Here is a 20,773-nt window from a genome sequence, read left to right as displayed (position 1 = left end):
CCCCCCCCCCCCCCCAATAACCCATCTTCTCTGTTCTAGGGTTTCTTTTCTTGCTCTGAACTAGTTCATCATTCTATTTGATTTTCTTTTTCTTTAAATCTGCTTAAGCGGTGAGGCAGTTCGGTGAGTTTTGAATATTTTATGTTTTCTTTTCTTTCCCCATCACCGATTTGTCATTTTATTATTGATAAAAGAGGACGGTTCTGTAGTTTGTGACACTTCTGGCTGCTATTGCTTCTACTTTTGCAATATCTGTGTATCAAAGTTGTGGGGGTTTGTTCGATCTCTGTGAGTATTTTGATTTTGGAATGTCAAGAGTGGTTTCTGGAGAAACCCCATTTGAATATGGCTCGGATTCGGCATCAAATCTTTCAAAACGATGCGTTTTTGAGCTACCCTCCTCCTGTAATGACTTCTTCTTCAACCCCTTTTGATGGAATTTACAATAAGGAACCAAACCCACCAGCAGTGCCATCTACAACCTCGTCTGGTACGAGGATAAGTCCAGCAGTTCTGTTTATCATAGTTATTTTGGCTGTTTTGTTTTTCATCTCTGGTTTGCTCCATCTTCTTGTTAGATTCCTTATAAAGCACCCATCTACCTCACCCTCCTCTCAATCCAACAGAAACCCACAACTTTCTCCTTCTGATGCACTTCAGAGACAGCTTCAGCAGCTCTTCCATCTCCATGATTCTGGTTTAGATCAAGCTTTTATAGATGCACTTCCTGTTTTTCAGTATAAAGAAATTGTGGGTCTCAAGGAGCCATTTGATTGTGCTGTTTGTTTGTGTGAGTTTTCTGAGAAGGATCAACTCAGATTACTTCCTATGTGCAGCCATGCCTTTCATGTCAATTGTATAGACACTTGGCTCTTGTCAAATTCAACATGTCCTCTTTGTCGTGGAACCCTCTTTAATCCCGGTTATTCAATCGAAAATCCGATGTATGATTTCGACGATCTAGGAGAAGAAGATGAATGTGGTGGTAATGCAGATTACAGGTTACCTAATTGTCAGAAAACAATGGAAATTCAAGAGGTAGTGAATGAAAAGGGGGTTTTCCCAGTTAGACTAGGAAAATTCAGGAGGATGAATGCTGTAGAAGCTGAAGAGACAACCGAAGTTGGAGAGACCAGCAGTAGTAATTTGGATGCTAGGAGATGTTACTCGATGGGATCGTATCAATATGTCGTTATAGACGCCGACCTCAGAATCGCATTGTCTAAAGCTCGAGGAGAGGGCGATAATAAGCAGCCCTGCAAGGGGACGGATTCAAACAGCATCTCTCCAGTCCAAGCAGACTTGGATGGAAAGAAGCTTAATAGTGTAGCTAAAGGTGAGAGTTACTCTGTTTCGAAGATTTGGCTTTGGTCTAAAAAGGGGAAGTACTCAAGCTCTACCGAACCGTCGCAGCCGATAGGTATGAGTTCTTCTCTAAATACAGACTTGCCATGGTTGAGACAAACACAAGAGGCATCATAAAAATGGCCTCAAAACTGTTGTCCTCATTTTTTGAGCTGAAAGTAATCCTTACCAATGTTTGTTGTATCTATTTAGATTCTTATCTCTGAAATTCTGCTGATGCTAACTTGTGAGCTATTGATTATTATACAAAAGCGTTAGTATCCATAATCCAACAGTGTCCTTCCGAACTGTTTTTCGAATCTCGGACGATAAGATTATAGGATTAGTAGAATAGGAAGATCAATGAACATGATTAGAAGAAAGTCGGACGAACTGATATGAACTCTGCTAGCCGTTTCTTCGTACGTTTCTTGGTACAATTCGTTCTCAAATCTATTTGTCGATTTTACTACGAACACATCTCATCATCACTGAATCACTTTTGTGTTAAAATCTTTGAAAGCAGAGGAGGAGGAGAAGGCTCCAAAAGCGGTGTGTGTAGAGCATTATCATCTGTGTAAGATGTGGGAAGGAGTGGACCATGTCCTCTTGCTTTTTGTTCATAGCTTGTGAGCCACTTTCCCTTTCTGTTTTTCTGTCTGTTGCTTGTTTTGTGTTGATTGGAACAAGCTTTTCTTTTGTGACCCTTCCAGCTTGCGCTTGGGATGGTGAAATTACATTTTTACCCTTTATATTTAGTTTGGATGTTGTAAAAGAGAATCAATTTGGAAGGGTTGAAATTGGAAAGTTGAAGTAGAGATGCACACCGAAGAGGATGCCTTCTCTGTCAGTTCTTTAGAATTTTTTTCTATTTATTATTCTTTTAAAAAATAGGAATTAAGAATTTTATTTTTCAATTAAATTGTTAATTCTCTCATGTTATTAAAAATTATTCGTTGATAAAAATATTTTACTTACCTTAATAAATAATATATAAAATTACAAGAACAAAATTTGATATTATAATTTTTAAATCAAAGAAAACCTTCCAATTTTTTTTTTTTTTTTGAATGATATAAATAAATTAAAATAATTAGTACCCAAAAAATAATATACAAGTAAAAAAAATGAAATTTGTAAATGAAGCTTTAAAAGTCTCGGGGTGCAGATAGGGCGAGAGGGATGAGAAATATAATTCTCGTCCTCGACTCCGTTATAGATCTAAATAAACATAAACCTATTTAATTTGTATTTTAATCTATATACATATCATTAGCTGTTTTTAAGGTGCCAACTACCAACAGATGGAATAATTGTGTTCAGTCTGCAGCAATAATTAAAAATTGGGCTGCTTCATGTTACTTTATTTTCTAGTTAAGTTAAAATATTAATATGTTTCTTTTCTCAGTTCTGAAAGTTGGGGATTTGAATTCAAACATATAAAACAAGAATGGTGCTGTGTCTGCAAATCTGAGAAGATGATTGTTCAAGACCACCGTCCCATGCTTCACTTTATCAATTTCAACACATCTCCCACAAGATGCAAGGAACCAGTTACAAGAACCTGAAAATTAGAAACCTCGTAAACTTCCTTATTACTCGATCATGCATCTAAGCTCGTTGCTAGAGAAGGGTCCGTTTCGGATGACTTTCCAAGTGTTCGTGGAATGGTTTTTAAGTACTTACAAAGTCGTTCTAAACATGTATGAAATTTTCGATCTAGTGTAATATATCAACCTCTTAGAAATTGATATCAAACGAGAACAAATGGAACAATTACCTGAAGTCGAATGGACCTGTTCTGCTGCAAGACACTGTCCCGGAGCCATTTAATAGCCATTGGGAGAGAAGAAAACACTGTGCTATTCTCACAACTCTTACCAACCACTTCTGCTTTAGAATCACTTCCTGATATGTCAAAGTATATAAGAAAGGATCCAACATGAAAAAAAAACCGACAATAAACCGACAATACCTTTGTCTCGTTGTATCGTGTTTTGCCATACCCTTCGAACATGAAACTGCCAAGACAGGTCGACTTGCCCATTTGCTTCTGCTAAGCTATGGCTTCCAACCTTGTTGAAGACTGATGTATTTGGAACAAAGAGGGCTTTCTTGAAGTGGACACCTGAGTTAAATAAGCAGAATTACTATGTATGAACCCCTTAAGAACACCAGACTTTTCAGTTCCAACAGTTTGATAAATATATGAGATCCCTCGTAGATGGAAGAGAAGAACGAAACATTTCTTATAAACATATGGAAACTTCTCCCTAACAGACACGTCTTAAACCTCAAGGGAAAACCAAAAAGGACAATAATTCGTAATAGACCTAAAATGCATCTGAACACCCTTATAAGCGATGCTTCGTTTCCCTCTCCAACCGATGTGGGATGTCACAATCCACCCCCTTTGGGGCTAGCGTCCTCACTGACATACCATCCGGTGTCTTGCTCAAATACCATTTGTAACCACTCAAGCCAACTGCTAGCAAATATTATCCTCTTTGGGCTTTCCTTTTTGAGCTTCCTCTCAAGGTTTTAAGACGTGTATGCTAGGGAGAGGTTACACCCTTATAAGGAATGTTTTGTTCCCCTCTCCAACCGATGTGGGATTTCACAATCCACTTCCTTGGGGGCCAGCATCCTCGGTGACATACCGCCCGGTATCTGGCTCTGATACCATTTGTAACAGCCCAAGCCCACGGCTAACAAATATTGTTCTCTTTGGGCTTCCCCGCAAGGTTTTAAATGCGTTCGCTAGGGAGAAGTTTCCACACCCTTATAAAGAAGGCTTCGTTTCCCTCTTCAATTGATGTGGGATCTCACAAATACATACCATTATTTGCGCACGTTTTGAACAGAGGTGGGAGAAGCAGCTGCGGATCTCGTGCTGTCATACAATTGAACAGTAGGACCTATAGTATCCAACAATACTAAGTTAAACGGTAGAACTAAAAAGGAGTGCTAAAACTAGCTGTTAAAGAGGTTGAACTTGGAGAAGTGGAACAGAAGTTGATATCTACCTGCACAGATTTCTTCCTTGCTTCATCATTGTAAGATGCACTCTTATCCTCCGACTGATGATTTAACATCCCTCGCTGGTTATGTCTTATTGCAGCAGAAAACCATCTAGCACAAACCTCCATGCTCTCAGGGCTATGAGCTCCATCCAAATAAAAAACAAGACCTTCCGGGGATTCAATACTAATATATCTATCAGCAACAATCTGTGCTCGTCCATCAAAGCTGGCACTGGTAAGCCCTTCTATGAACTGCTCAGGCAACGACCTCTGATAAAAAGAATCAGAAAACACGACATAACGTTAAGGAAGACCGACGACATAGACGACAAATCTCATGTATAGAACTTACACTCTGTTCCATATATGACAGCTTGGAATGGCCAGCCCTGTGTAGCCAAGTGGAGGATAAGGCAATAGCAAGACCAGCATTTAGATACTGATGCTCGCCTTCAAGCCCGAGTTTACAACCGTGTAGAAGCTCCGGATCCAATGATGGCACGACCGTAAGTTGTACCTGGGACGTGCAAATATAAGGCAATGTGAACAACGCATAGTCATGAAGTAGAAAATGGAAGAGCTTTGCACATACATCCAATTGAGAAGCCTTATCTCTAAGCACATGCATGGCTTCATCAGGTTGAAACACAGTAAAAGCTGGCGCCCCACGCTGCACCAAAGTGAAAGGACAACAACAAACATTAAACTCAAATATAACGGCCCAAGCTCAAGCCCACTGCTAGCAGATATTATCCTCTTTGGACTTTTCCTTTCGGGCTTTCCCTCCAAGCTTTAAAATGCGTCGGATAGAGAAAGGTTTCCACACCCTTATAAAGGGTGTTTCGTTCTCCTCCCCAACCAATATGGGATATTACAACTCATTATTCCTAGACGCCTATTCTTTGATGAAATCGTTTGATACAAACCTTAAAGATGCCAGCTTTCTCTGAAGCTATCTCAGCAAGTGTATTTCCTATTTAGACAGGAAGAAGAAAGCAGCAATGTAAACGAACATCATGACAATCATTTGAATTGGTGAAGGTTAAGAGAAGGCTAACCAAGAATTTCCATGTGGTCATAACCCAGAGAAGCTATACCACACACAAGGGGTTCCTGGACCTGAACCATTAGAATCTATGAAATGGCTACACCTTGATGAAGAACAGATTAGTTTAAGGCAAAAGAAAATGAGAATACCACATTGGTAGCATCAAAAGTTCCACCTAAACCAACTTCCAAGATAGCTACATCTACCTGCTCATCCGAAAAGATTTTGAATGCAAGTAATGCAAGGAAGCGAAACAAGTGAGGCATTGGTATGTCCTTACTAGTTTTTTCCTGCACAAAATCAAATTGTATAGAATCAGAAAAGGCTAGGGAAGAATCCACCAAGGCCCTCTTGTGTAACTACTAAGTTTCGATCTCCATTCAGATGCCTCTAGTTCGTTTTATAGCGTTGAAACTTCAACTTACTATAAGATAATAAATCAGATTGACAAGTAAAATACCTTTAGCTTATTATAACACCACCAGAAATAGGTTAAAAACTTCTCTTCACTAATATTGACGCTGCAACAACAAATTAGAGAAAGTATTAGTATTAATGACTTGTAACAGCCCAAGCCTACTACTACCAAATATTGTTCGTTTTGGCTCGTTACATATCTTCGTCAGCCTCACGATTTTAAAATGTGTCTACTAGGGAGAGGTTTCCACACCCTTATAAGAAATGTTTCGTTCTGCTCTCCAACCGATGTGGGATCTCACAATCCATCCCCTTGGGAGTCCAACGTCCTCGTTGGCACACTGTCCAGAACCTGGCTCTGATACCATTTGTAACAGTTTAAGCCCACCACTAGCAAATATTGTCCGCTTTGGCTCATTACGTATTGCTGTCAACCTTACGATTTTAAAACATGTCTACTAGAGAGAGGTTTCCACACCCTTATAAGGAATGCTTTCTTCCTCCCCAACCAATATGGGATCTCACAATCCACCCCCCTTGGAGGCCCAACACCCTCGTTGGCACATTGATCGGAACTTGGCTCTAATACCATTTGTAACAGTTCAATCCCACCACCAGCAAATAATGTCCGTTTTGGCCTGTTACGTATCGTCATCAGCCTCATGGTTTTAAAACGCATCTACTAGGGAGAGGTTTCCACACCCTTATAAGGAATGCTTCGTTTCTCTCTCCAACCGATGTGACATGACTAAAATCATATAATCAAGAAGGTATTCAAGAGTCTGCAACTCCAAAATGGAAAAAGAGCTTAAACATTGCATATAAGAGCACTTGGTACATAAATATAATGAGCTAATGTGATGCAGTTGTTGCAGCTCTCAAATGAAGCTTTTTCAGACTTTAGTGTGTAAGATAGTTACCCATCCAAACGAAATCTTTCTCGGATATCAATAAGGTGAGGAGAAGTGAAAAGGCCAGTGTGGAAGCCACAGCTACGCAATATGGATTCAGTAAACGTGCACGTTGATCCCTAAGCAATTCCCAATATAAATAAAAACATCATTTTCTAGCTATCTCAATGAAACATTTCTAAGCAAACTTGAGGACAAGGTACCTTGCCTTTGGTGCCAGCCACATGAATGACCTTCATTCGCCGCATGGGCTCCTCTAAATCAAGCATCTATCATATTGACTCAACTTAATGATCATCATCCCAAGTACATTGACAATAACAAAGTCTCAAGTTTAGCTCAAGTAATACCTTCACATACTCAAACATCAACTCGAATCGGTCCCCAGATTTATCACAGCGTCTTCGGTTGACAATCAACGACGATAGTACACTCAATGCCTCTTCATACGCCGTCCGCGAGTGCATCAATGTGTCATTACCTTCAAAAGCATCAATCAAATCCAAAAACATGAAGAGTTTATATGACAGAAAGGATTAACACGTTCTTTTTAAACTTGAATGTGTCTATACCTTCTAACATGGTTATTAATTGGCCCCCAAGTTTTCTAATATCGTATGGATTCAGTGTAGCTCAAATGCACATCCACAATCCCCAAAAATTCATTGAACTGAGCATCAGGGAGCACAATTACAAATGCAGCAGAGTAATATCATAAAACACAATTATAAATTATATTACCATGAACAGAGATAAATGGGAAAAGGGTCATCGTCTTTTCATCAATCCATTCCTCTCGATAGCCAGACGGGCGCTAATACGCCGGAGAAACTGAGGGGAGCGACCGGGGGCGGCTAAGGAAAAGAGAAGGGGAGAGTGATTGGGGGTGAAGTGAAGAAGTGTTTGGACCATAGAAACAGAGGATAAAGGAATCGTGTTGGCGGGACACGGACACGGACTCGGACTCGGGGTTGCGAATGTGAATTGGTTGGTTTAAATAACGATAACAATACAGAGGTTTGGGTCAATGTCGTTGGAAGGTCCCTACTCCGGAAATTCCTCACCTGGCGACGGCGTCTGATATGGCGAACTTCCATGTTGCCTCCCTCCATCGTCTGATCTGACTGACTGGCTGACAGGTCCTAAATTCGGTTTGTTTGGTGGTTTGGTTTTTTCTTGGTTCGGTTCTTTATCCAAACCGGCCGCTTTTGTCTTTTTTTTTCCTTCTTCCGTTACTTTTAACATTTTAAATTTAGTCGTAAGGGTCTAGTTGGAATGATTTTCTAATACTTTAAAATTACATTTTTGCACTTAAAATATTTCTTTTTTTTACGTATTTATAAAGTCATTTTAATTGGTACCTAATTTAATATTTTTTTGTTTGGTGCGATAAAATTAGATAGGTTTTTAAGGAGTCGTGTCACTCAATTATATTTGATTTTTCATATATTTTTAATTAAATTATAAGTTCTTGTTTGTATCTAATAGATTCCTAAACTTTTAAAAAAAATTAATAGATTCTCGAACTTTCAATTCCGTGTATAACATGTAGTACAAAAATATCTTTAAACTTTTATTTGTGTATATAAGTATAGGACATATTCAACGTTTTTTTAAATGAATAAGTCTGTTCCATGTAAATTTGAATTTTGTAATTAATAGGAAATTAAGTATTTAAATTTTTAAAATTGAATCATTAAAAAAAAAACTTATGAAAATAAAGAAAGATTTTAAAAAATTATTAAATTTAAAATCTAAATTATAGGTTTAAATTTCATTTTCGCCCCTTTTAATTTGAATTAAACCTTTAAAATTTGTATTTTAGTCATACTTTTCTGCCCTAGATCCATTTTGCCTAATATATGTCTCTAACTTATTTGGCTTGAAATCATGCTCGTATTAAAATGATTGTATACCTACCATTAAAACAAAAGTTAAGATCAGTATAGTTATTAAACGAGATCTAAATTAAATAATTCTTAAAAAAATTAGGAAATCAATGAGCATTTGTATGCATTATTATTGCATATTTCATTGTGAAGACCATCTTTGAGCTTCGTTTTCAAGTTTGGCCTACAAATTTAAGTCTTTGTTCTTATTATTGAAGAAATTATTTATAACTTTTGAATATTATCTCATATCCTTGGGCCTAGTCCCTATAGCTTGCATCACTTTATTCATAAAAGCTTTAAAATGCATCATTTTTAATACCTTTTTGCTTTTCCACTTTCATATTGGAACCTCCATCAAACCTTTTTTACATGTCTTGCTTCTAATTATTAATAGCACTGAAAATCACGAGGCTGTAACCGTCTAATTCCATCACTGTTAGCAAATATTGTTCGTTTTAATCTATTACATATCGTCGCCAGCCTCATAGTTTTAAAATGCATCTATTAAAGAGAGGTTTCCATACTTTTATAGGAATGTTTCGTTCTCCTCTCCAACCGATGTGGGATCTCACAATCCACCCTCCTTGGGGACCCAACGAGGTCGCTGGCACACCGCTAGCAAATATTGTCCACTTTGGCCCATTACGTATCGTCATCAACCTCACAGTTTTGAAACGCGTCTACTAAGGAGAGGTTTCTACACCCTTATAAGGAATGTTTCGTTCTCCTCTCAAACCGATGTGGGATCTCAATCTATCAATGATAGCTATCACATTTAGTTAATATAACAGTATTCACACAGCATTAACAAGCATAAGTATCTTTGAATTCAACCTGAGGATGTGCATACAACATATATCATTATGCATGAACTCTATCAAGACTAGCAGCATTCCTCCCCACAACAACATGGTTTGGACTTTGGCACAAACAAACAAAGCATATCCTGACTTCTGAGTCTACCCCCCACATATTCCCCAATTTACTAACTGAAAGTATGATATATGTTCTATTTCTTGTCAATAAGAGTTGGGGTTACCAGTATAGTTGTATCGAGCTCGAATGTTGTGATGGTTATATCTCGGATCTCCATAATCAACAGCCTTGATGACCATTGCTTCACGACGTCCATCTTGCTCTTGAACTGCACCGAACACAATTTCGCTTGTCTCACAACTCTTCTCATAGTAGGTTGTTGGGCCAGCTGAATATTGTCGATTGTAATTATGCTGCTGCTGTTGATGATGATGTTGTTGTATATGCTGCTGCTGTTGGTGATGATGTTGTATATGCTGCTGTTGATGATTATGCTGTATCTGCTGCTGTTTTTGTTGTTGATGGAATTCACTATCCCACCCATTAAAGTAGCTCCTGTTTGGCTTGAACTGGTGTGATCGATCGAGGTCTTGTGTCATAAATGGATATGTTTTTTTTATTGTCGGAGTTTTCGCTTCGATGGATGGTGGCTCGTCTTCATCTGGAATCATAAAGCTTTCTTGCAAGGGCCAAGCATTTGGATGTCTGTTAACTGGTTGAAACTGCTGATGGATCTGGTTATTGAGAGGCTTCCTTCGAAACCCTGACAACAATCCCCCGAAGATATCGGCCACAGATGAACCGCTGTTGACAAATAGCCTCCCAAGCGAACCGAAGAAGCCTTCCTCCAGTTTCTCTGGTTCATCTTCATTTGGAATCAAGGAAGGCCTCACTGACTTCAGAGGAGGTCTTTGGTATGGGGCAACTGGTGTAGCTTTCATCATTTGATGACTTCTTATGTCCTGATCCTACCACCCAAAAAAGAAAAAGAAGAATAAGTTTTGGATGGAGTCGGTGTACCAACAGAGATGCTAGGTCCTGAAGGGGGTGGATTGGGGGAGGGGGTCCCACATCGATGGGAGAAGGGAACGAGTGCCAACAAGGACGCTGGGCCCTGAAGGGAGTAGATTGTGAGATCCCACATCGGTTAGGGAGGAGAACGAAACATTCTTTATAAGGGTGCGGACTTAAACCGTTACAATCGAGATGTTCAAACAACATAATTATGTATTTGAAACAAAGAAAAATATATGAAGTTTGTGAAAGAGCTACCTTCTGTGGAGAAGAAAACATAGCTTGCACTCTACGTTGGAGCAACGCAAGCAGGTAACCAAATAAGCCGGCAGCAACCAGCAATACAACCCCTGCAGATAAGAACAAATGGAAGAGATGAAGGGACTATTAGCTAAGAATGAGTACTGAAAATGGCAGGAATGATAGGGTTTCGTTGTACCCAAGTTGAGACTATCAGCATATTGGGTATTGCAATCATCGTAGTTGAGTTCAATCTCTCGAATTGCACTGTTTCCTCTGTCTATAACCAAAAGAGAGCAGCTACTTCCCACATAAACGACATCAAAATCATTTGAGAACTTTGCATCTTCACTTGGACCATCAATATGACCATTCCCTTGGTTCCATCTTCCACCAGCAATAGTTGTAACCCCTGCAGGTAATAATGATTAGCTCACATACAACAGCTTTTACCTTAAAGATAATCGATACAGATAAAAGTTCCATGTGCCTAGTGTAACAACTCAAGCCCACTGCTAACAAATATTGTTTAGTTTGTCCCGTTACGTGTTGCCATCAGACTCACGGTTTTAAAACGTGTCTTCTAGGGAGAGGTATCCACACCCTTATAAGAAATGTTTCGTTCCCCTCTCCAACCGATATGAGATCTCACAATCCACTCCCCTTGGGGGGCCAATGTCCTCGCTGGCACACCACCCGGTGTCTAACTCTGATATCATTTGTAATAGCCCAAGCCCACTGTTCCACTGTTAGCAGATATTGTCTACTTTGTCTCATTACGTACGTCGTCAGACTCACAGTTTTAAAATGCGTCTAGTAGGGAGAGGTTTCCACACCCTTATAAAGAATGTTTTGTTCCCCTCTCCAACCGATGTGGGATCTCACAATCCACCCCCCTTGAGGGCCTAGCATCCTCACTGGCACATCGCCCAGCGTCTAGCTCTGATATCATTTGTAACAGCTCAAGCCCACCGCTAACAGATATTGTTCGCTTTGTCCCGTTACGTATCGCCGTCAAACTCATGGTTTTAAAACGCATCTAGTAGGAAGAGGTTTCCACACCCTTGTAAGGAATGCTTCGTTCCCCTCTCCAACCGATGTGGGATGTCACATATACAGTCTTGGACATTCTAAGCATTAATATTCAATAAGCATAGACGTGCTGAATTTTGAGCAGAATATTACAAGGAAAGGATCCAGCCACAAAAATAGAATTCGATATCAAATTTCGAGTGCTTGTAGAGGGAATTTCTAAACTATTTGTCGAAATACCTGTGTCACTAATCTTTCTGATAGCCATATTCATAGTATCAGCAATGTACACATTTCCTCTTGCATCCAAAGTAAATCCTTTTGGATGGTTCATTCTTGCCTCTCTTGGATGACCATCGACATGTCCCGAGTATCCTTCGGCCGATCCCGAAACCAGCTTAGGCCTGCTAACTACAAATGGCTCCAATCTTTAGATACACAAATTTTCACAACAGAAGTACATATTATTAAGTTCAAGAGATTTGGTGCAGAAATACAACAATGAAAGAAATAAAGGCCCAAAACTGCTACCATCTGAGAAGCCCCAGCTTTGAAATGGCAAGAACAGATAGAACTAACAAAAGTACATTGCTCTATCAAGAAAAATGCATGAAAATGTAATGTTAACCCATAAAGTTGCTTACATCGAGACAATGGCATAGAGATCTTATAGATGTTGCTGTTTTCAGCATCTAAGATCAAAAGCTCCCCACTAGGCGATACCTCAACCGAATATGGATCAATTCCCAGCTTACTGCCATCAAACACCGTCTCAACAGTATACCCACTCTCAAATTTCATCATCGAACGGCTGGAAACGGCTGAGAAGAACAAGCAGAAAACCCAGTTAAGAAATTACAGCAAAAATGGAAGAATGCAAGGCAGCAAAGAAAGATCCAAACCAGTTTTGGCGCTGGATTTCATCGACCATAACCTCTTCACAAGAGAAGAAACCACATTAGAAAGAACCCCTCGAACAATTTCTGCTCAAAAAGTGGAAATGCCGTAAGCTGAGTGAATGAAGCACATAGACACCATTTAAAACAGGGAAAATGCAAAAATCATAAGATTAACAACATGGGTCCTTCTCATTCTTAATCCTTTTCATCATCATCATCATCGTTATCTGATAACTTACTTGCTGCAGGAGGCGTAGCTGAAGCGGAAGAAACCCCACCAAAAAGAAGAACAAAAACGAGAGCGAAACCGACCCAAATCCTGTCCATTGCCGAAATGAGGAAAATTGAGGAGCAAAACCCTCAAAAACTTAAGGGATTGAAGCTACGCATTTTGAGGAGCCACTCAAGTACAGACCCAAAAATAAAGTTGATCGCTTTTCCCCTCTACGTATGAATTAAGTGGTACCCTTTTCTCAGAAGGAATGACAGTGAAAGAAACAAAGAAGGTTTAGTGGTTTTAGAAGACGCAATAGACGAGAGAGAGCTGTCAAAAGAGTAAGAAAAAGTAAAGTAAAGCCAAAACCAATGCCGAAAGAGGGCTGGAGGCTGTGTAATGAGGCCACCCACCAGGGCAATGGGATGCTCCGGTAGCAGTGACAAAGATACCAATTTTATTCCCTGGTTTTAGTGTAAACTCATCCAAATAACTTCATTTATCATAAGTTCAAATGTTTTTTGCTTAATTAATGATTAGCAACGTTAACCATTGTTGCCATTGTTGGCCAAATTTGATTTGCCATTTTAATGGGAAATGTTAATGATTTGTAACAAATAAGAAATGGTATGAATTTACCATTCTAGCCAAAGCAAAAAGAGGGTAGAAAACTGCATAAAGAGAGCTTATGGCGGTAAGAGGGAATCACATTCCCTATGCTTTTGTCCCAAAGCTTCAAAACCAAGTTTGTGTAAACATCAAAGGTTCAATTGAGTAGTCATTGAAGCTTTAATGAACTCTTTATTGCCAGAAACTTTTCAAGTTTAGGAAGATTCAACATCTATTTCATGGGATCCAATGAAAAACCCGACCCAATTGATCCAAATTGTATAGGGTATGTGATAAAAAGTTATGCTCGGTTGATGCAATAACTCAAGCCCTCATATAGTAGGTATTGTTCGTTTTGGCCTGTTATGTATCAGTTGAAGAGGGAAACGAAATATTGTTTGTAGTGTGAAAACCTCTTCCTAGTAGACGACTTTTAAAATCGTGAGGCTGATGGTGATAGGCAACGGGTCAAAACAAACAATAGCTGCTAGTGGTGAGTTTAAGCGGTATGCTAACGAGGACGCTGGGCCCCAAGGACAGTGAATTGTGAGATCCCACATCGGTTGGAGAGTGCAACAAAGCATTCCTTGTAAGGGTATTAAAACTTCTCTCTAGTAGACACGTTTTAATATGTTGAGAAGAAACCTGAAAAGAAAATCCCAAAAAAGACAATATGTGCTACGAGTAGACTTGGACGAGTTCAAATAAGTTAAAAATCAATTTTGGTTCGTGCAAAAGGTGACAGTTTAGTTCATAAACTTTGGATTTAATTAAATTGCAAAGGGCACAAATTAGTGAATACATTGGAAATTGTTTAAACGTAATAAACCATTCCAACCTCAAGAGTAGAAGCAAAAGGAATGCTCAAAGCATAAGATGGCCCTCTTGAATTTTTCCTCAACAAATCATATCCATAATTAATCACAACCTTCTTCATCCACCCTGATCCCTTCTTTGCCTTCACATATGAATGCCCCATTATGAATGCCATTCCTGCCTCCCTTGCCTCCATCAACTCTTCCAACTCTCCTCTCGTGTCGATATCCATTTTCGGACTCTCGGGGACAACGAATCGTACTCTTTTCCTCATCGTCTCCGACTTTCGTATCTCTGAAGTGCCCACAATCGGTGAAGAGTATGCTTCGTTTTCACACATTTGTACACCGTCTAGTTGAGTTGATGAAGTTCCAATCACTGTCATTCTTTCATTGTCGTCCAAGTCTTCGTGTCTAAAACCATTGCATTCTGTTCCCTCCGACCTTATGAATTCTGCAATGCTGCAGGAAAGATCTCTCTCGAACTCCAAGTCGTCCTTGTGCATGTCACGGTAGCCATACCGTGCGATGCAACGGTAAATTCGATGCTCCTTTGGCCCAACTCGACCAACTAGAAATCTTTCCTCAGGCCTCACATGAGGCACTGTGACAGATTTGATGCATAGGAAGACTAGAATTTGGTGAAAGGCTGGAAGGTTGGTGACAAAATGAGAGAAAATGGCAGGGATCCCGGAAACAAGTTCGGTATGTACAAGGCCGATCCCTCGGACCCGAACTATCCCGATCTTGGGCCCTATACTGAGGAGCCAATTTATAGGGACTTTGTTTTCAACATCAGCCTCATATTTCTTGACAGTGCCATAGTGCCAAACATACATAACCACAAGGAAGGTCAGTGAAAGAGCAATAGCAACCCAAGCTCCTTCAAGAAACTTCATAAGAGATGCAGAGAAGTAGAGAGCTTCTATGGAGCCAAAGAAGAACAAGAAGGCCATGGCCAGAAACACACTTTTACGCCAACATAATACAACGACAAGTGACATTAGACACGTCGAGACGAGCATCACGGTTATAACTGCCAACCCTGTATGATAAACAAATAGATAGCGTGTGTCGTTAAGTTCGAGAGACAGATAAAAAGTATAAGCAGAAACCAAATGCCTGATCAACAAGTACCTGCTGCATTTCCGAGTCGTTTCGTGTCTCTAAACCCAATGGTAACAGCCAAACATAATATCATTAGTATCCAGTTGATTAAGGGAATGTAAATCTGGCCATGTATTTTCGAAGACGTATGAATGATCTTCACCCTCGGAAAACAACCCAATGCAGAACACTGTTTGATGATCGAAAACGTGCCGGTGATGATCGCTTGACTACCCACCACTGCTGCAAGTATTGCTATGGCAAGAACTGGCCATCTTACCTTCTCTGCAACATAAGATAGCCCGCACTTTACATTACTTCACTTGCAGATATTGTCCTCTTTGGACTTCTCCGTGTCTGCTAGGGAGAGGTTTCCACACCCTTATAAAGAATGTTTCGTTCTCCTCTCCAACCGACGTGGGATCTCACAAATTGACTCTCGAAAAGAGAAAATTATTGTTACAACCAACGTACCAGGAACAGAAACATAGAATCCAATCCGATGGTCGTTGTCGAGATCATGATGCTGAGAAAGATAAGCAGCTTGTCCCATATACGCAAGAACTAAGGACGGATAAACCACAAGAGTGAAAGCAAGCTGCAGCATTAATGTTAAACATTGTTTTTACATTCAGATTGCATTCGGTAAACGTCGTGCTTATGACCCGAAAAACTTTAGAGGATTGTTTTGCTTCAGATTAGTACCTGGATAGAAAACTGTGAGAAGTGACCAAGATCAGCAAACATAGCTTCTGAGCCTAAAAACCAGAACAGGGCATATCAGAAACAAATAAAAAAACACATGGAAGGAAACGATTGCAGTCAGGATCTAACGTCGTTGCACCTGTTACACACAAGAGGATCCCGCCCAACGCCATCCAGCCTTGCTTTCTAGTTTTTTTCAAGAACTTAAACATGTAGTATGGAGAGAGTGCTTTGTAAACCAGGGGATTCCAATAGAAGATATTGTACAAACCAATGGCACTGATGCATAGAAGCCATACAATTACAACAGGAGCGAACAGGAACCCGACCTGATGCGTACCGTAATGTTGCAATGCAAATAAGAACACTAATATGCCACATGCTAGAGGAACTTCAATATCTGCAAGAGAAATATAAAATTCTTACAAAAACACGAGTATAACAACCTAAGCCCACCACTAGCAAATATTGTCCTCTTTAAGCTTTCCCTTCTGGGCTTCCTCTCAAGGTTGTAAAGCGTGTCTGCTAGGGAGAGGTTTCTATACCCTTATAAAGAATGCTTAGTTCCCCTCTTCATTCGATGTGGGACCTCACAATCCACCCCTCTTTGGGGCTCAGCATTCTCGATGGCATTACCGCCCAGTGTCAGGTTCTGATACCATTTGTAACAACTCAAGCCCACCACTGGCAGATATTGTCCTCTTTGAGCTTTCCCTTTTGAGCTTTCGCTCAACGTTTTAAAACGCATCTACTAGGGAGAGGTTTCCACACCCTTATAAAGAATGCTTAGTTCTCCTCTTCATTCGATGTGGGATCTCACAATCCACCCCTCTTTGGGGCTCAACATTCTTGCTGGCATACCACCCAGTGTCTACCCCTGATACCATTTGTAACAACTCAAGCCCACGACTAGTGGATATTGTCCTCTTTGAGCTTTCCCTTCTGGGCTTCCGCTCAACATTTTAAAACGCGTCTGCTAGGGAAAGGTTTCCACACCCTTATAAAGAATGTTTAGTTCCCCTCTCCAATCGATGTGGGATCTCACAATCCACCCCTTTTTGGAGCTCAGCATCCTCGCTGACATACCATTCGATGTCTGGCTCTGATATCTGATACTATTTTTGGCTCTGATACCTGATACTATTTGTAACAGCTCAAGCCCACCACTAACCGATATTGTTAGAACGAGAGAATAACATCATAAGGTAAAGAGATGTTCCTTAGAGAAACTTACATTGGTGATGTTCCTTAGCCATGGATAACTCAAGACCAGACACAGCTGAAAAGACTGCAACTCAAGTAGTGATTATCAGAACATCCTTAAACATTCTTAAATCCCAAAAAAGAACAATAAGAACAGCCACCTGAAATTGCTGGAGAGAGTACTCCATCTCCAATAACCATGCAAGTCCCAATCAAGGCAAGAACAAGCAACACTCTTTGCAAAACTTTACATTTCTCCAAAGTTGATTTCAGACAAGAACTAAAACTAAAATTAGCAGTGGTTTGAGTTTCAGGCCTGTCTGTTGTATATGCAGAAAGCTCCTCATCCGCTAGTTGATGATTTGGGAGGGAGCTCAACCGGGCATGGCGGCAGAGCAGAGAATACAGAGCAAAAGTTCCCCCTTCGCCATTATCATCAGCTCGAAGAACTATGAACACATATTTCAGTAGTGGAATGAGTGTCAAAGTCCAAAACACAAAGCAAAGAACCCCATAAACCTCCTCATTCGTCTCAGAGTTCTGAATGTTCTCTGCAAAAGCACTTTTATACACATACAGAGGAGAAGTGCTCAAATCCCCATAAACAACCCCCAAGCTTTGATAAGCTAAAGTGAAGATTGCCCTCCATGAATCTCTCTGTAACAAACAAAAAAAAACCTAAAATTATCAGTCTTTTAGAGACCCATCAGCTGAAATTACAAACATAATTACCTTTTCAGGATGACCCCAGAACAAGCTCGGATCCATTGACCTTAATTCAGAACAAAAAACGAACGAACTTGAAGGAAAGGAACCCTTTTGCTCAGTTGCATGGAGGAACACTGCAGAGAAAATGCACGCAAAGCTGAATGATCTTTGCAATGAAAGTTCGAAAGCAATGCTTCTTTACATAAACGGCGGTTTTCTTTGTCATTAATTCTTGAGCTTGTTCTATACGCTCATTATGGTAACAACATCTACGTTTTTATATCCTTATAAAGAGGAGTAGTTCTCCTATTTGACTAACCTGTGATCTCAAAACCTACTCTTTTTAAGGGTCCAACGTTTTTGCTGGCATACTGTCTAGTATCTGATTATGATACTATCATAGCATATTGCCGTAAGTCTTATGTTTTTAAAACGAATATGTTAAGAGAGGTTTTTACACTCTTATAAATAATATTTTGTTCTCTCTCCGACTAATGGAGATCTCATATTTAGACTTAATTTAAGCTTATCTGGTCTTACGAGTAAAACGTGCTCCTTTGTGTAATACCACATTGTCAGCTGTAAAACAGTGTCATGTTCTTTGTTTCTTGTCTCTTTGTTTTTTATTTCCTTTGAGCTTCTTGTTTCTTTCAAAATTAGGATAGAAATACATTGGATAATCCTTTCTATAATTTAGGTTTTTATTATTTTATTACAAAATTAAAAGAAATTCAAAATAAAGTGAATTTCGTCGTTTTTAATCGATATGTGAAGTTGTTAAAACATTATCCAAACAAAAATAAATAAAACTATTATCAGGAAGAAAAAAACTACAAGTGATTATGAATATAATTAGGTTTATGTCTCTTTCAAACGTATCGGAAAAAAGTCAACGGTCGGTTGGTTGACCATTTAAGAGAAAAGGAGATCGAACAGCAAAATTCAATAATTTTAAAATTTTTAAGAAGGTATGGAATTAAAGAAAAATAGTCGATACTTGTTAAGATAGATACAAAATAACAATCAAAAGATTATGAAATCAAACGGTTGGTTTCATGATATTAGTCAAGTCGAGCTGCCCGACTCGAACGCTCTGGAGTACAATTAAAACAATTGTGAAGTGTCAAAACACTATTCGAGTGTCATGGAAAATTATGAGAAGCACATGTGACGTTTAATAAATTATAGAGGTGGGAATAGGGTCCCATATCACACGTCTTTTTTCCAACCGTGTGAGCTCGTTTCTTACTAAATTTTAATTATTATTATTTAATTTTATACTTATATTATTTTGAATCGTATAATAAAATATAAATTATCATGGTGAATCTCTATTTTCTTAAATAACTGGAATATAAATTTTTTCGAGAATTTTTTGTTTATATATTATTAAATATTATTTTTTTCAAATATTTTATTTCCTATACCTAATTCTATATCTTTGGTAATGATTCATGCATCCATTAATTCAGATTCATGTAACAGTAGCGAGCATTATAAAAAAATTCAACATAATGGAGCCAAGTAATAGCACTTTTAATATTAAATTATGTTAATATTAGGTCAGTTCGACCCTTCATAGACATAAAAATAATAATAATAATAATAATAATAATTTAGGTCGGGTGATATATAAATATTATTCATAAATTGTACCTCATGATTTTAAAATGCGTCTTGGTAAGGAGAAGTTTCTACCCTTTTGTAATAAATGTTTCATTTTTACACCCATCTTCATTGGTACATGGTTCAGTGTCTGACTTTGACACAATTTATAACAGCCCAAGTCCACTGCTAGCAGATATTGTTTATTTTGGTCCGTTACGTATAGCTGTCAACTTCACAATTTTAAAACGTATCTACTAAAAAGAGGATTACACACTTTTTTAAGCAATGTTTTATTCCACTCTCAAACTGATGTGAGATCTCACATTTTCATACACCATAACCGTGTCTCCAAAATGACACGATTATGTTAGATTTTGTACCTTAAAAACGTGAAATAAATAACGGGTATTAATTAGATTATGTCATAATTCTACGCGTTAGGTATATATTCAAATATGTTTGCAAAAATGGCCCTGTTTTTTTTTTTTTTTTTGGTGAATTTAGAAAAAGGGAAAGATGGCATATAGTTGAAAAGAGAAATGAAATGGAGAAGAGTTAAAGGAAGTGGCACTCTGTCACAACAACTCACATCAAGATCCATTACCAAAACCACTGTTCACTGTTTGGCCACTCAGTATTTCTTGGCTGTGTCTTTGTCTTTACCGTTTGGCTTTGGAGTACTTAATCCTGATGAGCTGATGAGTTCGAGGTTGGAAGGCAGGCAGGCAGGCAGGCAGGCAGCCAGCCAGCCAGCCAGACAGCCACCATGGCCAGCAGTGACTTCTAGCTAGCCCTTTTGTCATCTTTCTATGGCAGCCCTCATTTAATGCCTTCCCTGTTTCATTGGTCAGGTGGGGAGAGGAACAAACCAGCAGTTCTCTTTGTTCTTCACCAACAAAGAAAGAATTAGAGTCATTAACAAACAGCAATTATATAAGCTTAAGCAGGGACGCATCAGTTCACATACAATGAATTCAATCATGTTCTAACATTTTTAAGCCTTATTGATTCTACGACATAACACGTGTTCTTCCTCGTTTTCTTTTCATCAAAAGAAAAAAATGTAAATGTACTTTTGTAGAACGGTTACTTAAGTTTTGATACTAAGTCGTATAAAGTGCTGATTAATAAGTACTTTCGAGCCGAAAATATAACTCAAGTAGTGTTG

The 20,773-nt window shown here is 39.0% G+C and overlaps 4 protein-coding genes and 1 long non-coding RNA gene across 6 annotated transcripts in view; 2 read left to right on the top strand and 3 right to left on the bottom strand.

Annotated features, from left to right (window-relative positions):
* Positions 1-1,573, top strand: part of LOC111489561 (RING-H2 finger protein ATL46) — a 1,766-nt gene extending 193 nt beyond the window's left edge. Inside the window, exon 2 of the mRNA XM_023137861.1 lies at positions 11-1,573. Within this exon, the coding sequence (XP_022993629.1) occupies positions 346-1,482 (1,137 nt within the window). The 5' untranslated portion in view covers positions 11-345 and the 3' untranslated portion in view covers positions 1,483-1,573. The remainder of the gene's footprint in view (positions 1-10) is intronic.
* The window catches only part of LOC111489623, a 3,347-nt gene extending 281 nt beyond the window's left edge, over positions 1-3,066 (top strand). The window contains exon 2 of the long non-coding RNA XR_002719409.1: positions 2,753-3,066. This is a non-coding gene — a long non-coding RNA (uncharacterized LOC111489623). The remainder of the gene's footprint in view (positions 1-2,752) is intronic.
* Positions 2,607-7,828, bottom strand: LOC111489534 (folylpolyglutamate synthase-like). 2 transcript variants are annotated; one of them, XM_023137816.1, is made up of 16 exons: positions 7,485-7,828; positions 7,316-7,413; positions 7,094-7,224; positions 6,947-7,012; positions 6,753-6,862; positions 5,876-5,936; positions 5,568-5,705; positions 5,426-5,486; positions 5,294-5,340; positions 4,960-5,037; positions 4,720-4,884; positions 4,371-4,637; positions 4,184-4,262; positions 3,320-3,472; positions 3,125-3,252; positions 2,607-2,908 (listed from the first exon to the last, which is right to left on the bottom strand). In XM_023137816.1, the coding sequence occupies exons 2-16, from the start codon at positions 7,323-7,325 to the stop codon at positions 2,852-2,854; spliced, it is 1,551 nt and encodes a 516-aa protein (XP_022993584.1). In that variant the 5' UTR covers positions 7,326-7,413; positions 7,485-7,828; the 3' UTR covers positions 2,607-2,851. The 2 variants fall into 2 exon arrangements, with proteins under 2 accessions (XP_022993584.1, XP_022993583.1); XM_023137815.1 differs by having other exon boundaries at positions 2,608-2,908; positions 5,565-5,705; positions 7,485-7,827.
* A 1,611-nt stretch (positions 7,829-9,439) lies between these two features.
* Positions 9,440-13,260, bottom strand: LOC111489533. The gene is made up of 7 exons (XM_023137814.1): positions 12,876-13,260; positions 12,640-12,720; positions 12,382-12,558; positions 11,978-12,148; positions 10,905-11,117; positions 10,724-10,815; positions 9,440-10,419 (listed from the first exon to the last, which is right to left on the bottom strand). The coding sequence occupies exons 1-7, from the start codon at positions 12,961-12,963 to the stop codon at positions 9,655-9,657; spliced, it is 1,587 nt and encodes a 528-aa protein (XP_022993582.1). The 5' UTR covers positions 12,964-13,260; the 3' UTR covers positions 9,440-9,654.
* A 969-nt stretch (positions 13,261-14,229) lies between these two features.
* On the bottom strand, positions 14,230-18,219 carry LOC111489515 (potassium transporter 6-like). Its single transcript, XM_023137771.1, has 8 exons — positions 18,022-18,219; positions 17,451-17,946; positions 17,321-17,374; positions 16,226-16,486; positions 16,087-16,139; positions 15,856-15,979; positions 15,412-15,666; positions 14,230-15,319 (listed from the first exon to the last, which is right to left on the bottom strand). The coding sequence occupies exons 1-8, from the start codon at positions 18,055-18,057 to the stop codon at positions 14,274-14,276; spliced, it is 2,325 nt and encodes a 774-aa protein (XP_022993539.1). The 5' UTR covers positions 18,058-18,219; the 3' UTR covers positions 14,230-14,273.
* Positions 18,220-20,773: the final 2,554 nt, after the last annotated feature.

The sequence above is a fragment of the Cucurbita maxima genome, unplaced genomic scaffold (assembly GCF_002738345.1).
Source record: "Cucurbita maxima cultivar Rimu unplaced genomic scaffold, Cmax_1.0 Cma_Scf00014, whole genome shotgun sequence".
NCBI lineage: Eukaryota > Viridiplantae > Streptophyta > Magnoliopsida > Cucurbitales > Cucurbitaceae > Cucurbita > Cucurbita maxima.
Note: the sequence above shows the minus strand (reverse complement) of the source record. Positions and strands in the feature narration are given on the sequence as shown.

Coding starts and splice junctions, on each gene's coding strand:
- LOC111489533 (XM_023137814.1), bottom strand. CDS start 12,963: ATGGACAGGATTTGGGTCGGTTTCGCTCTCGTTTTTGTTCTTCTTTTT. Junction 12,559..12,639: donor GAAATCCAGCGCCAAAACTG/GTTTGGATCTTT, acceptor TGTTCTTCTCAG/CCGTTTCCAGCCGTTCGATG. Junction 12,149..12,381: donor CTCTATGCCATTGTCTCGAT/GTAAGCAACTTT, acceptor AGCCATTTGTAG/TTAGCAGGCCTAAGCTGGTT.
- LOC111489515 (XM_023137771.1), bottom strand. CDS start 18,057: ATGGATCCGAGCTTGTTCTGGGGTCATCCTGAAAAG. Junction 15,980..16,086: donor TCTCACAGTTTTCTATCCAG/GTACTAATCTGA, acceptor TTAATGCTGCAG/CTTGCTTTCACTCTTGTGGT. Junction 15,320..15,411: donor ACGACTCGGAAATGCAGCAG/GTACTTGTTGAT, acceptor TTTATCATACAG/GGTTGGCAGTTATAACCGTG.
- LOC111489534 (XM_023137815.1), bottom strand. Junction 5,487..5,564: donor CTTTTGATGCTACCAATGTG/GTATTCTCATTT, acceptor CTAATGGTTCAG/GTCCAGGAACCCCTTGTGTG. Junction 2,909..3,124: donor ACAGGTCCATTCGACTTCAG/GTAATTGTTCCA, acceptor TCTAATTTTCAG/GTTCTTGTAACTGGTTCCTT.